Source organism: Benincasa hispida, chromosome 12 (genome assembly GCF_027475165.1).
Source record: "Benincasa hispida cultivar pf3 chromosome 12, pf3_genome.v1.1, whole genome shotgun sequence".
Lineage (NCBI taxonomy): Eukaryota > Viridiplantae > Streptophyta > Magnoliopsida > Cucurbitales > Cucurbitaceae > Benincasa > Benincasa hispida.
The window spans coordinates 64261869-64280194 of NC_143489.1; the positions used below are offsets into that span (position 1 = coordinate 64261869).

The 18326-nt window shown below is 31.9% G+C and overlaps 1 protein-coding gene across 3 annotated transcripts; it reads right to left on the minus strand.

Annotated features, from left to right (window-relative positions):
• Positions 1-4768: 4768 nt before the first annotated feature.
• LOC120067978 (uncharacterized) lies at positions 4769-12850 on the minus strand. 3 transcript variants are annotated; one of them, XM_039019637.2, is made up of 4 exons: positions 12444-12850; positions 11628-11777; positions 11458-11528; positions 4769-5149 (listed from the first exon to the last, which is right to left on the minus strand). In XM_039019637.2, the coding sequence occupies exons 1-4, from the start codon at positions 12778-12780 to the stop codon at positions 5009-5011; spliced, it is 699 nt and encodes a 232-aa protein (XP_038875565.1). In that variant the 5' UTR covers positions 12781-12850; the 3' UTR covers positions 4769-5008. The 3 variants fall into 3 exon arrangements, with proteins under 3 accessions (XP_038875565.1, XP_090163976.1, XP_038875564.1); XM_090307850.1 differs by lacking the exon at positions 4769-5149 and adding an exon at positions 8882-9138; XM_039019636.2 differs by lacking the exon at positions 4769-5149 and adding an exon at positions 10769-11076.
• Positions 12851-18326: the final 5476 nt, after the last annotated feature.

Here is an 18326-nt window from a genome sequence, read left to right on the forward strand (position 1 = left end):
AATCCATACATAAATAATATGTCATAGCCATAGTGTTCAATGATGATGTGTCATGTTATACTTTTTGACCAAAAAAATGGATTTGAAAACGGAATTTAAAAAAAATGGACAATAATTGATAAAACGGACAGATTCTAGGCTTTTATGTCGGTTGCAAATTTCATTAAAGGGCTTTAATGTCGGTTGCAATCGACATTAAAGACAATGTTATTAAAGCCCTTGGTTTAAAACTACATTAAAAACAACCGACATTAAAGGGCTTTAATAACACTATCTTTAATGTTGGTTGTCAACTGACATTAAAGCCCTTTAATATCAGTTTAAAACCGACATTAAAGCCCGAAATTCTTCTAGTGTCAATAAATCTTCCATTTTGGGATAAGACCGGATGGATAGTTGGGGACATAGCCCTGCAAGATGGAATTCACTCCTACCTATTTTAGGGATAGCAGATGGGTTATTCTCTTAAGTGCTTATTCTAGGTCTTGAACAATCGAGTCCCCACCTTCTCATGGTAAGGAGGGACATGATTCATAAGTGGTATTATGAATCAAATTTTTCATTAAAGGTCAGTGGGAACTTAAGAAATAAGATGTATTTACAGGGGTAAAACGATAATTTTGACCCAGCTGTAATTACGAACGACCTGTGAAGGATCGACTTACTTATTATGGTTTACATGGATAGAAATATATCGATAGTGAGAAGAGTGCAACTATCAAGTTATAGTGGTGTGTCTTGGTAGTTAACGAATAGTAATTATTTCGATTAAAGAGTTTAATGAATTAATTACAGATCGTTGGAGTTCATGATCTGTAGGTCTATTAGGTCCCTCTACTAGCTCATAAATTAGAATAAAAAATTGAGTATTAATTGGATGAATTTTGGAATTAGGATTATGAATTTGAAAGGTTCAAATTCAATTTTTTAGGGCTTTCAATTGATTGTATTTGATACAATTAAAAACATTTAATTTAGTTGAAATTAAACGAAATTGGAAAATCAATTAATATTTAAATTATGATTTAAATATGAAATTGAATCATATTGGTGGAATTGGTATTTTATTAATTTAAGGGTAATTGTAATTGGTAGCATTTTTAGGAATAATAACCAAGTGTATAACATCATTTTAAAAAAAAATGCAAATATAGCCAAGTCTATCAGCGATAGACTTATATTGTTGATAGACTCTTACTACTGATATGGTCTATCATTGATAGACTTCTACCAATAATATGGTCAATCACTGATAGACTATTTAAATTTGGTCATATTTGTAATTTTTTTTACATTATATTATATCTCCTAATACTTTGGTTCTAATGTTTATATTTACAACTGTCCCAATATTAAGATATTAAATTAATAAATTTTAATTAATTAAAAAATTGAAATTAGTTTTATTAATTATTAATTTTGAATTAATGATATAAACTAATTATTAAATAAAATAGTTTTATTTAATTATAAAATCAAATTTAGTTTTAAAATTGAAATTGATTTTAGGGTTAGTGTGTTTTTTCAATTTTTGGGAATAATCCACTAACCATTTCTTGGGTGGTTTGTCACCCAATTCCACCTCCAAATTCTTTGGAGCTGCCCTCCATGCAAGTCACTCTCCCTGCATGAAAACATGTTATATAATGAGTCTACATGCATGGATTTGAGATAGATTTTATGGAAAAACTGACTGAAGTGCTAGAATTCTTTAAACCCTCATAAATCACCAAAATTCCTCTCCAATTCAGCTAGATTTGAGTGTTTCCACCACATATTCCTTCTTGAGCTTCGTAGAGAAGATCTTGGTGGTGGTCTTATTGAAGTTTCAAGCTCAATCTTGGAGTATTGCTACTGAATTCGTGGATTAAGTCTTCAAAAGTAATGTTTGCTTTAAACCCTCTATGAATATCACTTGAATAGCATGTTTAAAACTCAAATTAAGAATAGTTAGAGTGCTTATTGATTCTGATTTGTTTCACTGCATATTAGATTACTCTTTCAGCTTGATGCTGCATACACAAAACCCTTCAATACCACAGCCATTATGATAGCCCTTGGCCGAACCACCACTCTTCCCCTCAGTACAGATCAAATTCAAATTCCAGATCACTCCTCTGGAATCATCTTCCCCATGGCTATCACACCTTATGTAAAATCAATTTTCCCCTTTAACAACTCCACCTCTATTGGATTCTTAATATACAAGAGCAGGAAAATGAATAAACTTAACCCACAAACAAATTTCCCATCTAATCAAATACCTGGAAACCTTCCTGATATGAAGGATTGCCTTTGCCACTGCATTTTCCAACAAACTCCGTAGCCTTGATTCTCCTCTGTACCCATTTAATGTTCCTACAGCAGTTCAAAAATGAGTGTTCATTACCATAAGCCTTAATCTTCAGAACTGCCCATCTGGGAAAACCTGCAAGGGTTTGAATGGGAAAAGTTTTTTCGCTTCTATGAACAACCAATCCTTCATTCGACCTGATTCGTCGATATTGGAATCTCATTATAGAAAGATTGCTACCAATTCGTACTCCGTTGATTTTCCTTGCTACCAATTCGTACTCCATTGATTTTCCAGAAAGACCCATTAGGGTTTTCCATTACACTGGCATAAACCCATTAACGAAGAACATGGGACAAAGCTTTTGGCGGTTCCATATGGAACAGATTAGAAATCGTGTTTCAAGGGACCGAATTTTCTGAGTGTGGAGAATCATCCGATTCATGTTCATGGGCACAAAAATTCATTTCCATTTCTTCGTCCTCAATATCATAGCAACAACAACCAAACATTCTCTAATGTCAAGCGTTTGTTCATCGGCGGAGCTTCCAACACAATAGGTGCAATAAACGAATAAACAAATAAACAAACAAACAAATCATCAAAAATCAACAGTATGTAAAACCAAGCCTAATCTAAACTAAATCTACTTACCTCAATAAAAAATCTCTTCATCATTGATCATGGAATAACAAGAATGCATCAAAGGGAAGTGAAAAACTAAGAAGTGCAAAAATTTCGTATAGAAAAGAGAAAATCCAGCAAACTCAACTGGAAACTTGCAAATTACTTTTATATCTAGGTTATAGCTTTGAAACGCTATTGAGAGCGTTGCAACACTATTTACGTGAGGCTCGCTTGTTTTTATTTTCTGTCAAAATCCGTAGCGATGCAACACTACTTTTCAACGTTTCAACGTTGCCCTGTATATTCTAGTATTATTGACATTTTTGAAACGTCAAGAAATCATTAATTGAATTGGACATTTTTAAAATGTCAAGTACTGTATTTTTTGAAAAAATGCACAACCTCCACATTTTAAAAAAAAAAATCTTGACATTTTTTTCTTTAAAATCACTTATTTCTTGACATTTTTTTCATAAAAACATCATGTATTTAAAATTACAAACATCAAGAAATGTGGTTTTTCTTATAGTGGTGGGGTTTAGTGGAGGTGGGTCGCATGTCATTCAGCTCGACGTTCGGTCATCTATTTGTCGTCTAGATCTGGTTGTCCGCGTGTCGGTCTATCGTAGGGTTCAGTAGAGGTGGGTCGCATGTCGTCCAGCTCGTCGTTTGGTCATCTATTTTTCGTCCAGATCTGGTTGTTCGTGTGCCAGTCCGTCATGGGGTTTAATAGAGGTGGGTCGCCGATCGTCAGATCTGGTAGTTCAACTCGCCGTCTAGCTCCTTTGGGTCATGAAGGTGGATCACCAGCGTTGAATCTGTAGATTTAGTCGTGGGTCTTTCGATATGTAGAGGTGGGTTGTCGGCGTTCTGGTCATCCGGGTCATGGGCTTTTCCGATCTGTAAAGGTGGGTCACCGGTGTTCGGGTCGTTCGAGTCGTCCGAGTCGTGGAGGTGGGTCACGGGCGTTGGATCAGATCTATTTTTCCGAGGTTTCTTTTTATTGATTTTTTCTTATTTGTTCATAATATAATAAAGTTCTTGATTTCATCTTGTTTTGCGATTAACATAGTATTTCTTTTCCTTCTTTTTACTAATTTTTTTCCTTCTTAGACCTGTTGGGGTTTCATCGAAGTTGATGATTTCATCTTGTATGATTAATGGGTGCACTTATTTCTCTTCCATTTTTCTTTCGATTCATAAGTTTAATTTATTTTATAATTGAAGGAATTTGGTTGTATTATTCAATGATGTGCTATTTATCTGAATATCAGGAGATTTCCAGCTTGTGTGTGAAGCCTTGCCAATGAGAAAATATCATCACTATGGTTTTCGACATTAAGAAGTCTTGAGGTAATTAACAGAACTTCATATAGAATAATTGAACCTTTTGAAGAGGAATAATTTCTTAATCTTGTATATGTTACCTTATGTTATCAGGTTCCGCGTTTATACAGAAAGAGATTGAGTTTTGATTTCTAGCTATAAGTGTCTGCTTTCTATCAATTTTATTATATTATCTCTAATGAACTCTTTAAGACCAATTCTAACAGTACTATTTAAGATATATGTATTTGATGAACTCTTAGGTTACTGTTAATTACATGATAATATTGCACACATTTTATAGTGATCTATTGATGTTTTAAAGTTACATTGCAAGTGCTTTCTTCTCGATTCACTATTGAGGAGGTTTTCCAAATGAGATGTAAAGGTACTTTTTAAAACTATTATGCTTAGTTATACCAAAATATTCATGAATAATTTTGGAAGTCAATGTAGAAAAGCTTAAAAAATGAGACTAGAGAAAATGCTACTTCACAATGAGAATTCCTACTAAATGCTAGCTTATTTTCGCTAATATCAAGGAATAAGGATGTTTCTTTCCATCATCATGGTTGTCAAAATATTGATAAGATATGGAGAAATGATATCTTATCTTGTCGTGTCTATCTTCTACACTGGTAGGTAATTTGCAGCGTATTTTATGCATCCCCAAGCAAATATTTTCCCATAATAGCAACAACGTTCAACTGAAACATAGAAATAAGGATTTATCTAATTTGTTTCAAAATCAATTGCTATACATTATATCCATAGAAGTTGTGACCAACATACAACTTCTTTCCTTTCCTTTCCTTTGTTTTGTACTTCTATTTGGAATTTTCTTAATACTTCTCTTAGGCAAAGTGCTCGGAAACTGGGGAGACTTTTTCCATAAAGAAAGTCCTGCAAGATAGACGTTATATTATGTGAAATACATAATAGAGTTGGAAACAAATCAACGAGATGGTATGCTTCTCTAAATGAACTCTTTAAGTTTATTGAAAGTTAAAGAATATTATTGTGATTTTTCTTTGGATCATTAGTGAATGCAATTACCAATATCAAGTTGAACTTATGGGATAAAGAGGGACTGGTAATGAGATCCATTTGTGCCAATTGAATATCCTTGGAATAGATTGAATTGTAGCAATGCAACTACTTCAAGAATCATTTACTTGTAAGTGCAAGTCTTTTATGAAGCTCAGTCTTTTATGAAACTTATAGGATAAAGTGTCTTTTATGGGATAAAGTCTTGACACATATGGAACTTCAAAGACAATTGAGTTGGTCATTGTCTCCCCCTTGTTAAGAAGATATCACATCCCGTAGAAGCCAATATAATTTTGTTATTTATTAAAAAGACATAATTAGTAGGAGTTTGTTTACTCTTCATGTGGTTCTTAATTAGATGATTGAGTTGAGAACTTATAATAGGTCTTTGTTTAGTTTACTTGAATTTTCATTAAAGATAGTTGGTTAGTTTTTAACAAGTTTTGTTGGTTTTTTTTATGAAGTGTTGAATATTCGTTTTTTGAGAATTTTGGTAGTTCTGTTGAGAATAAGTGGTTGTGGAATATTATTGGGAGTGTGTTTCTTTGAACGAGTTCAATGTAATCTTTTGGTTTTGTTGTGATATCGTTGTTATGCTGTCGAAAATTTTCAAAATATAAGAGTAATAAACTTACTTTCTTGATTGTTTGAGAAGCACTTTTCAAACACTTAGGTAAGTAGAATTTTACCTATTAGGGTCTATTTTCTTGCATGCTAACATGATCCTTGATTTACTTATTTGTTCAAATTGTTGTTTTTTACTTATTTGTTCAAATTGTTGTTTTATCTACTTTATAGGTGGGAGAATAGTCCCTAACTCCAGAAATTGACATCAAATAACTTGGGAAGACATGGTTGAACACTATTCATTTATCTTCAGCCTATTTTTTTCTTATCATTTTAACCATTTTGTAATTCATTCATTTTGAATGCTATTATTGTGTGCAACTTAGCATGTATACTCTACTTGTTCAATATAGAATATATATGTATACTTCATAGTTGATAACTTGGAATTTGCTATCTAAACCATATGAAGTTGATTTGGATAAAAAAATATATATATTTTATCTTTGTTTTGGAGTTAAATTATTATCCAATTCCTCTTCTGTCATTTATTGGGGATTTGTGAAAGCAATTAAGATTTTATTTTGTGCATGTTCAAGTAAAAGAGAAATATTGCTAATTTAAACATGCATAAGCAAAAAAAAATAAAGTTAATATATATGTGTTTTTTTTAATGACAAAATGATGACAGACATTTAATATCGAACAATTATTGGCAGAAAGTAGGTTTTAAACCAACATTGAAGATGGTGTACAATTATCGGTTTTAAACCGACAATGAAGATAATTGTTACTGAAATTTTGGTCAGCTATAATATCGGTTTAAAACCGACATTAAAGACAATCAACATTAAAGATCTTTTATAACATGATCTTCAATATCGGTTGTTAACTGACATTAAAGCATTTTAACGTCAGTTTTAAACCGACATTAAAGTCTAAAATTCTTGTAATGATTGAGTGCCAAAACAATCATTTATGGATTTTATGGTTAAAAAAGCTATCTTCTAGCACATAGATCTCGAAAAGTTACACATATTTTTTTTTATAAAAAAACCATTCAATTTGGTTAACCGAGTTCAATGTTATAACCTCTCAAAATTTAAATTGAGATCATTTAGGATTTCGACAGTAACTAAAATTAAGATTCTTAAAAAAGTTTGCTCAATTTTAAGAAAGCACGCAAAATATATATATATATATATATATATATATATGAAAACGAAAGATCAATTAAGTTAAATGGACTTGTATTGAGGGAGATATGGATCATGCAAGGGTTTTAGGATCGTGTTCCTATAATCTTACGGTCGAAAATCTTAGTAAATAAAAATTTTCTTTGTGGGTCTTTTAAATGAACAAAAGTGGCTTTGAAAAAAAAATAAAAAATAAAAAATAATGAAAAAAAATTTCAAAAAACGTCGAATTAATTAAAAGAAGGCATTTGAGAGACTGGTAAAAAAAAATAAAGACTTTAAAGTATTCAATTGAATATTTTCAAAATATGCGGTTAAGAAATAAAAATATATTGATATTTGATAGTATATCACTTTTGAATAAGACAACCAAACTAGCTATATCAATTGTCATTTTCCCTTTATAAAAAAAATATGAAAAACTATATCAATTTTGATGTTGAGTTATGGAAAGTGGTGTTTTAAAATAAAGAAAAATGAGCCAACATATTTATAAATATAGCAAAATGTCACTGTTTATCAGTGAAAATAATTTTTGTAATTTTACCATTTAAAATAATACCCTTATGAAAAACTATTATATGATTTTTTTTTATTTAGAAAAGTTAAAAATAAAGGCATTATATGGAAAATTATTGTAAAATAGTTTGATTTTACTTTTATTAATAAGATATAAAACTAGAAAAGTCATCAAATTATATTTTAACTTTTTAAAAATAGAAAACAAAAATACGGTTGTCGAATATGTTTTTAATTTAAAAATTTTAAAAGACAGAAAACCAAAAACAATTATTGTTTTTTGTTTTTTGTTTTTAAGAAACAAAAAACAATAATCAAATATGTATGGTTTTTATTTTGTAAAAACTGAAAACCAACATCTGTATAAGAGCTACAGATAATTCGGTGCACCCTACTGATCTCTTACTCCTTTGTATATTGTTAAAAGAACTGAAAACAAAAACTCAAAATTTATATATATATATATAATCATGTTTTCGAAAACTACGGTTCCATTTTTTTTTTTTTTCTTTTGGGTAGTCTTTTCACCTTCTTAAGTAACATTGTCTGCCAAGTAGCTTATTGTCTAAAGTGCATTTAATGTAAGTTTCTTTAATTGAAAAGAAATGTTAGAATTTTATATTATTTGACATATAAATGGAAAGTGAATCATAATATTCTAATATGTCCACATTTTTAACATTTTTATGAATTCAACCTAACATATTAGAGTTCAGTTGATATTTTCGTTATATATAATAAAAAAAATTCATGACAGATAAAAGTAAGTAATAAAATATAATATAAATAATAAATATGTTTTACATATGATTAAAAAGTTTAAATGGTTTATTTATTAATTAAATTTTTTAATGTTTTGCTTTAATAATTATGAATATAATATGGAAGTACCTTTAGCACATCAAACATTGTTATGAACAATGTTACCGCATTCCATAGAATATTCAACAAACAAAAATAAAAGATAAAAAGAACATCAAGAATTGATAACCCAGTTATGTGAATAACACCTACGTCTAGGGGACAGTATGCCTAGAAAAGATAACTTCATTAATATAAATGATAAGCAATTACAATATGGTACTTATCTGTAATAACAACACAACTACAGTGATGTCTGTAGAGCTTAACAACTCAATCATTCACGTAGACTCCCTCTATGCTAAACTTAACCTCCTCTTAAGTTATAAGACTCCCTCTCGCTTGAACTGTATCCTTTCCTCTCGAGCAAAGACCACTTCATTCGTATACCCTAAGCTCAAGAATCCCTTCTAAAGAAGTCTACTTATCCTCTCCCTCCTCTCTCATCCAACCATGGTTTGAGCAACACAACTCACCACGTAAAAAATGTTAAAAAAAAACATTGTGTAATCAAAATTAAAGGAAAATTGTCAGAAATACCACCCTCAACTTTCCATCTTTTAAAACTAGCACGCCTTTTGACAAGTCGTTAAACTAGTTTTTTTCGGTAGCTCTCGGGCTAGATCGACCACTAGTTGAAAATTTTACTTTTTCTAATATGTCGATTGTTTTGACTCCTTTGGACCTTTCTCGGTATATCTGGGAGGAATTGAATGTCGAGATTTTAGTAACTTTTCTAAATATTAGATAATTTATTCAAATTTTATACCAAATCTTATACACTTTCAAATTTTCTTCGAATTCGATGATCTTTACCAAATATTATATTCATTTCTTATGTAATTTTAGACCAATTTCTATTTCCATGATTATATGAATTTCTAAATTTTCAAATGAATGTACCAATTACTTTTTTTCAGATGGATGATTGCATTATGATTTTTAAATTTTGGGAAAGATTAAATTTTGCAAAAAGAAAAAATAGGTAATATATGAAAAATATATAAAATCTCGATATTAATCTGCTCGAGAATTCACCGATCTTAATGTTAATCTGCCATATTTTTCATATTTTACCTTTTTTTTTTTTGAAAATTTTAATCCTTCCAAAGATTTAAAAATCAAAATCAATCACGTGAGATCCATCAAAAAAATTCATTTGGGTAGTTGGTAAATTGATTTGGAAATTAGAAATTTGGCTAAAGATTTAAAAAAAAATCAAGTAAGATTTTGATATAATATTTGGTAAATATAATCGAATTTAAAGAAAATTTGAAAATATATAAGATTTAGGAAAATCACATAATATTTTGAAAAATTTACTAGAATCTCAATCTAATCTCGCCCGATATGTATCGAGAAAGGCCCAAAAGGAAAAAACAACCGATAAGTTAGAAAAAGCTAATTTTTTTTAACTAAATGTCGGTGGTCGGTCTCGCCCAAGATGAACTGAGAAAAGCTATTTGAACGAATTTTCAAAAATGGTACTAATTTTGTAATGTGAAAACTTAAATGTGTTATTTCTAACTATTTTCTAAAATTAAGAGCCAAAATGGTAGATCAAATGAACTATCTTTCAGCATGTAGATTTTAGAAAGTTACACAATTTTTTTAAAAAGAAAATATTCAATTTGGTTGACTAAACTCAATGTTATGGTCTCAAAAAGTTTAGAGAATAATACCAATTTGGTCCCTATTTAAGTTTAAATTAGATCATTTAAGCTTTCAAGAGCAGTTGAAGTTCATATTCTTAAAAAAAAATCCGTTTAGTTTATAAACAGGGTTAAAAAGCATACGAAAAGAACATATGAAAATGAGAGATCATTTAGACCCTGTTTGGTAACCATTTAGAGTTTATTTTATAACCATTTGGTTTTTTATTTTTTTGTTTTTGAAAATTAAGCCTATAGATACTATTTCTACCTCCAAATTTCTTCATTTGTTATCTACTTTTACCAAAAGCCAAATTTTGAAAACTAAAAAAAATAGCTTTTAAATTTTTGGTTTTTTAGAACTTCGCTAAGAATTCAACCATCATACTTAATAAAAATGTAAATCATGGTAACAAAATGAAGAGGAAATAGACTTAATTTTCAAAAACAAAAAACCAACAAAAAAATAGTTACGAAACTAAGACTTAATTAAAATAGATTTTGTAATGAGAGAGATGTGGTCAAAATACGATCTTAGGATCACATCATACAATCTTAGGGTTGCAAATCTTAGTAAATAAAACATATTGATAATTGATAGTATATCACTTCTTGAACAAGACAACCATACAAATTAACTTTAAGGTAAAAGTAGCTATATCATTCATTATCTTCCCTTTATCAAAAAAAATATGGAAAACTATCAATTCATTAATGCCCAAAAACAAATAAAATGGAGTATTCACAGAATTTGTATATATGTAAAATGCAATTTGGAATGAGTAAAATGTCAAGTAAAAGAGACCATATAGGAAGCATGTAGGCCCACACAGCAACTCAATAAAGTACGGGAATTAGATGTGTTGAAGAACCAAACAAGGTTGGTGGTGTAAGCTATGTGATAGAAAAAGTACATAGGAGACGGACTCATCACGAACAAAACTTTATCTCCTTCTCCAATACCCCCCATTATGCATTCATTTTTCTGCACCACATACTTCTTATAAAATTTATATTTTTTCTTTAGTAAATTCAAATATGCCCTAAGAAATGAGGAGGAATAACATTCTACTTCAAAAATATGCCATCATCGTAAGAAATGAAGAGGAAATACACTTAACTCTCTAAAAACGAAATGGTTACGATCTTAGTTTTCAAAATTCGACGAAAACGTTGATGTAGATAACAAAGTAAGAAATTTATAGATGGAAAGAGTGTTTATGGACTTGAACAAAATCGGGATAAACAAACCTTTAACAAAATCAAGATAAACATACACACGAGTATGGAACAAAAATTGTATTCAAAACGGATATTATTAACACTACCTAAGACTAAGAGGAGTTTGGATTTCATTAGTGATTACCTCTGTGGAGAAAACAATTTCCCTTCTGGCAGATTTGAACAAGGCCCCCGTTTTTGTTACAACAACACAGACTGTTGCAGAAGAAAGAAACAAATATAATTTCAGAAAATTTAGGACTTTTCTTTTACATAAAACTGCAGAAGGAAGAAGACGAGTTATTTATTAATTACCATACTCAGTTGGCAACACAACTAAGTCAGAGAGGGTGTTTATGAATTCAGCTGAACGAATTGCAAAAAAAACTCTGAGATCAATTGGGTTGATATCAACGTTGTGAGGACGTGCCAATAACAATGCAGAGTATTGCAAATATCCAGAATCTGAAATCAATATTAACAATTAAGAAGATGAACTGGTGTTAGAATTGTATCAAACATCCAAAATTACAGACCAGATAAAAGGTTTCATATGCGGTCAATAATAGCATCCAATAATCAATCAAAATTGGGGAAATCGTCCTCAACCAAGAAATGAACAGAATGGAAAAGAAATCATCGCAAAAGCAACTATTCAATCAAAACAAGTTTCAATCAAAGTTACAGATCGGAAAGTTATCGTCCTCAATTCAAGAAATTGCCGTAATGACGACATTTAGTTCAGTTAGAATCGAGATTTTTGGAAAAGAGACCACCGAACTCAAGACACAACCACGATTCTGGATATTAGAAAGAAAAAAATTCGGAAATGACCTAATATCGTTAAATCGAGGATTGAATCAAACTTACAAAGCAGAGAAAAACCATCCGCAGTTCAAGAAACCGCCGCAACAACGACATTCAGTTCAATTGGAGTAAAGATTCATCGAGAAAGAAACCACCGAACACATAACACAACAACGATTCTGGAGATTAGAAAAGGAAATTCCGGAAATGATCGAGGATTCCATCAAAATTACAGAGCAGAGAGAGAAATCATACTGAATCAAGAAATCAACAGAGCCACAAGAATCAATTCAATTTGAAAAAGGTAGAGAGCGATGTACTTACGAGGATCCTCAAATTTGACGGGGGCGAGGGCATTGTGCCTGTTGAGAAGAAGGGTAACGGAAAGATCATCGCTGTACATATTGGAAATATTAGTGGTAAAGAGTTTAAGGTAAAAATTGGCACGATATGCATTGAACTCGCCGACGGGATGAAACTGAAAGGAAGTGAAGAATGAAGGCAACAATCGAAGCGCTGCAACGAAGGAATAGCGAGTAGGAAGAACGATTATGGACAAATTTCGGTTGGTGCATTTGATATCAGCAGCATCGCAGAGGGTAGCCATTGGCAACAGGGCCAGCCTTAGGTCATTCACTCTATCAACGCGAATGGTGAACATGGCGACAGGCAACGCTCGCTGAGAGACGAAATGAGTGTTTGATCAAATTGGCGGGCAAACAATAATCGCCCTTTCAATTCCTATCTCTATTTATAATTTTCCTTTAATTTTTTATTTTTTTGCATTGTGAAATTTCAATGGATTTCTAGATTTATATATGATTTTTTGGCACAATATTATATATATGAAGTATTGGAATTTGAAAAGTTTAATATTTTAAACATGCAAAAACATATAATATGTGATAATGAGTAAGAGACGTGTCGAACTTATGTTATTTTATCGTAGGTGATCCTATTGGAGCTTAGTATGAACGAGATTTGGAAAACACAATATATCTTTTCTGGAAGAGTACCGATAGTAAGGGAGATTTGGCTAGGTTCCTTTCAATTAATGTTGATATTCTCTGTGATGGCAGTTCTTATTATAGCTATCACGAATACGGGACTTGGATCTTTAATCTAGTTTTTTCAAATGAATTGAACAAGGTTGTGATGATTCCTTGGCAAAATATGGGAGGCAAGGAATAGATTGGTCTTTCATATGCACCTCGCAATTGCGAAGACTATTAGTGATTCAATTGGAAGACAAATTCTTGAGCTCCGACAAGAGAAGGCGAGATCCGGTTGTAAAGTTGATTATGTTGATGTCTGCCCTTTAGAGAAAGACGAAGGGAACAAGAATTTGGGTTTTTCCATTTTACGAACTTGATATTGATAAATCCGCAAATTTAGAATGTGTTGGTGTTGGGTTAGTTGGGCTTCAAAACTAAGGCCCAAAATTTCAAGATCTTTTCTTTGAAAGAAGCTGAAAGGTGTAGAAAGGAATGGTTGTCCTTCAGCCAGGTTATTTCTCACTTCGTTTTTGCAAAATGATGTAATGGCCACGATAAAGTTGAATCTAAGCAAAGTAGAACAGGAGAGAGAATGAGCTAAAATTCTCTAATGATGGTAGACGAAGATCCAAGGGAAATGAACGCCCATGCAATCACAGTAGAAGCAAGGAAGAAGAAGAAGAAACACAAGAATTTACATGGTTGAGCAAAATGCCTACATCCACGGGAGGAGTTGTTTCAGATTTTTAGAGAAATCTTTGAAATATAGATAAGTTTCTCACTCTAATGACTCTCTTATGTTCTCTTTGAAATCTTCATCCTTTATATAGATAAGATGTTACATGTGTTTGATGAGAAAATTTAAAAATAGAAAGTAAATGTTGATTTCACTTAAGTTGTTACTGACTTCTACAAATCTCCACCTTGAAAATAACATTTAAGTTGTTAAAACAACAACTCCTTTTTTCCTAATTTATACTTTGCCATCCATTTTCAAGAGGCTCGAAAGCCAATAATGTCTAAACATTTTTTAAGCTCGAGTTGTGAACTATAAGTCAACATGTCTGAGACATTGTCTGAGGTGTGTATTTTTAGAACTTCAACATTTCCATTCTCTATTTGTTCTTGCACAAAATGAAATTTATGTCTATATGTTTTGTGTGATTGAGAAACTGAGGATTTTTAGACAAATGTATTGTGCTTTGGTTATCATCATAAATTTTAACTGATGTTTGTGTGATTCCAAAGTCTTATAGTAATCCTTTTAGCCATAGGACTTCTTTGACTACCTCTGATAAAGCAATAAATTCTGCCTCAGTAGTTAAGAGTGCTACTATTGATTGTAAAGTAACTTTCCAACTTAGGAGACATCTTCCATATAGGAAGATATAACCTGAAAGTGACCTCCTCTTGTCTAGGTCTCATGCATAATCTGAGTCCATAAACCCAAATAATTCAAATTCTGAATTTGTAAATTGTTGTATAAGAGTCTAACCTCTTTAATACCTTTTAGGTACCTTAGAATCCACTTGGATACTTCCCAATGCCTTTTACCCGGATTAGCTATATATCTACTGACTAGGCTTGTAGTATATCTGGTCTTGTAGAGATCATCAAATATATTAGGTTTTCTACTGCTTGGGAATAGAGAATTATAGCCATCATCTTTTGATCCTCAACGTCATTTTCTTTTAGAGAGTTTGCAACTGATAGCTAAAAATGTTGAGCTATATGGGTGTTCACTAATTTGGCTTCTTCCATATTAAACTTCTTTATCAACTTATTGTATTAGTTATTTTCACTAAGATATAGTTTGACTTGTCTCTTTATCTGAAAATTTCAATGCCTAGAATCCTTCTAGATTCTCCCAAGTCCTTCATATCGAATTTTTCCTTTAGAATTTATTTTACATGTTTCAAATTCTCCTTAAATCTTCCTGCTAGAAGCATATCATCCACGTATAGGAGTAGATAGACAGAATTTTGGAATGACATGGTATTCACATACACACAATTGTCATAGGAGCTTATCTGAAATTTTGGAAATGTAGTCATCAAATCTTCAGTACCAACACCTTAAGGAGTGTTTTAAACCATAGATTGCTAATAGACACTAGTGATCTTTTTTTTCCTTTAACTTGGTATCCCTTAGGTTGTACCATGTGAATAGTTTCTGCCAAATGCCCATGAAAAAATGCTGTCTTGACATCAAGTTGGTACAACTCTAAATTTTGTTGTGCTACTAGGAACAATAGCATTTTGATTGAGGTCTACTTGACCACATGTAAAAGTATTTTATTGTAGTCGATACCTTGCCTTTGAGTGAAACCCTTGCTACTAGTCTAGCCTTAAATCTTGGTTCTTGGACATTAGGTATGTCCTCCTTGTAGTTGTAAATCCATTTGAAAGCAATAGTTTTACATTCTTTAGGAGGTGGCACTAAGGTTCAAGTTTCATTTTGCTTTAGAGGTTCAATCTCCTCATTCATGGCTTCTATCAATCTTTTAGCATTAGGCCCATTTACAGCCTCTTCAAATGAAGATGGTTTGATTTCATTCATATTTTCTAAGATATTCAAAGCAAGGTTTATATAAGCCTCATATCTTGTTGGTGGCACAATTGCTCTCATTTGTCTATCTCTAGCTTAGGAGTAATTTCTTAAATCTGGTTGTTCAACTTTAGTCTCTACAACCACTTCTTCTTCTTCATGTTCAAGGTGTTCATCACCATTATTCTCTAAACTTGAGTTGAAGGGTTCAGTATCAGGATTAATTAGTTGCTCCACCTAAAATTTATCAGTTAACTCTTAAGGTAGATCTTTAGAAGAAGAAGTATTCTGCATAAACATCTCTGTTTCTTTGAAAATAACATCTCTACTGTTTACACATCTCTTCTCAATCGGATGTCATAGCCTAAATCCCTTTACTTCTTCAATGAAGCCTACAAACATACACTTGATAGCCCTTGCATTTAGCTTCCCTTTATTCTGATGTACAAACCCAATACACCTAAACCCTTATGTTGTTTAGATTAGTAGGTTGTTTGGTCCATTTCTCCTCAAGGGTAAGGAAGCTTAGGGAGACATGAGGGCATCTATTTAGTGTATAGACTGTGTAGGAGGCAATTTTTGCCCAAAACTTCTCTGATAAGATAGCATCATATAATAAGTTTCTCACCTTTTCAAGGATTGTACTGTTTAACCTCTTAGTAGCCTCATTCTATCAAGGTGTATGCCTCACTATTCTATATCTAACAATTTCATTTTTCCTGCAAAAGTGTTAAACTCTTCTCCACAAAACTCAAGTCTATTGTCAGTCTTAAGACATTTAAATTGACTACTAGTTTGCTTTTCAATCATCACTTTCCATTCTTTGAAATTTTTAAAAACAAAATCTTTAATTTTTAAAAAGAAAATCCAGGTCTTCCTAGAATAATCATCAATAAAAGTTTGGAAGTACCTAGACCCACTGAGTGATGGTGATGGAGAAGGACCCCAAAGGTCTGAAAGAATGTAGTCTAGAATGGCTTTAGTTATGTGTTGAGCTTTAACAAAGCTATGTCTTGTAGCCTTCCCAATGATACAGTGTACACAGAAAAGCTACATCTTCATCAGTTCCATTAAGAAGTATTTCTTACTTGGCAAGTATTTATAGACCCTAAACACTTATATGTGCTAGTCTTTTATGCCATATATCTCCTTGTGTAAAGTCTTTGTGAGTGACTATTAATGCTGATTTCACTTTTTGTACATGTTGGATAACATATACTCCATTAATCTTAACCCTCTTTAGGACTATTTTGGAGTCTTTCCATACCTCACAATGGCCTTCTTTGCCTATATACTCACACCCAATTGCGTCAAATATTCTAGAAGAGATTAAATTCCTCTTTACTAAGACAAAACCAATGCTTATAACAGGATAAGCATTGTTGTTGCCCATGTAGACAGAACTTCCATCCACTTCCTTATAAGTGTTGAACCACTCCTTGTTGGGTGTCATATAAAAAGAACACCTTGAATCCAACACCCAATCAATACCTTTTGCTGGATTCTCTAGTCCTGCAGCTTCATTAAAAGTAGTTAGGACATCTGAGTAGAATAATGAATCTTTTCCTATTGATCCTTCTGGTGCAAAGGCTTTAGGGGCTTAATTTTTCTGTTTTACATTTTTCTACGCATTCTTCCACTTAAGAATTCGACAATCTTTGATTAAATACCCTTCTTTTATACAATATTTACATCTAATCTTGAATTTATCTTTGTCATACCAGATGCTGGCATTGAGGATTCATTATCCTACAAGCAGGAAATGAATGACATAGACAAAGACCAATGGGTAAAAGCCATGGATCTTAAAATGGAGTCTATGTACTTCAATTCATTATGGAAACTTGTAGATCTGCCTAAAGGGATTAAACACATAAGGTATAAATAGATCTATAAAGAAAGAGAGGTGTAGTTGGAAAGACACAAACCTTCAAAGTTAGACATGTAGCAAAGGGTTATACCTAGAGAAAATGGGTTGACTATAAGAAACTCTTTCCCCAATTGCTATATTTAACTCTATAAGAATCCTCTTATCCATAGCCACATATTATGACTATGAGATATGGCAAATGGATGTCAAGACTACCTTTCTGAATGACAATCTTAAAGAGAACATTTCTATGTTTCAGCCCAAGGGGCTTGTAGCCCAAGGTTAAGAACAAAAAGTTTGCAAGTTGAATCGATCCGTTTATGGGTTGAAGCAAGTGTCCAAATCTTGGAACATTAAATTTGATACTGAAATCAAATATTTTGGTTTTCATCAAAACATTGATGAACCTTGTGTCTACAAGAAAATCATCAACGAGAAAGTAGCTTTCTTAGTACTTTATGTTGACAATATCCTACTCATTAGGAATGATGTAGGGTACCTTAATGATATTAACAAATGGCTACCAGCTCAATTCAAAATAAAAGATTTGGAAGAGGCACAGTATGTTCTTGGGATCCAAATTATTAGCGATCGCAAGAACAGAATGATGGCTATGTCTCAAGCAACTTATGTTGACAAAATATTGACTTGATATTCGATGCAAAACTCTAAGAAGGGTTTATTACATTTATGGCACAGGGTTTCCTTGTCTAAGGAACAATGTCCTAAGACACTTCATGAAATTGAGGATATGAGACGTATTCCCTATGCCTCAGCTGTGGACAACTTAATGTA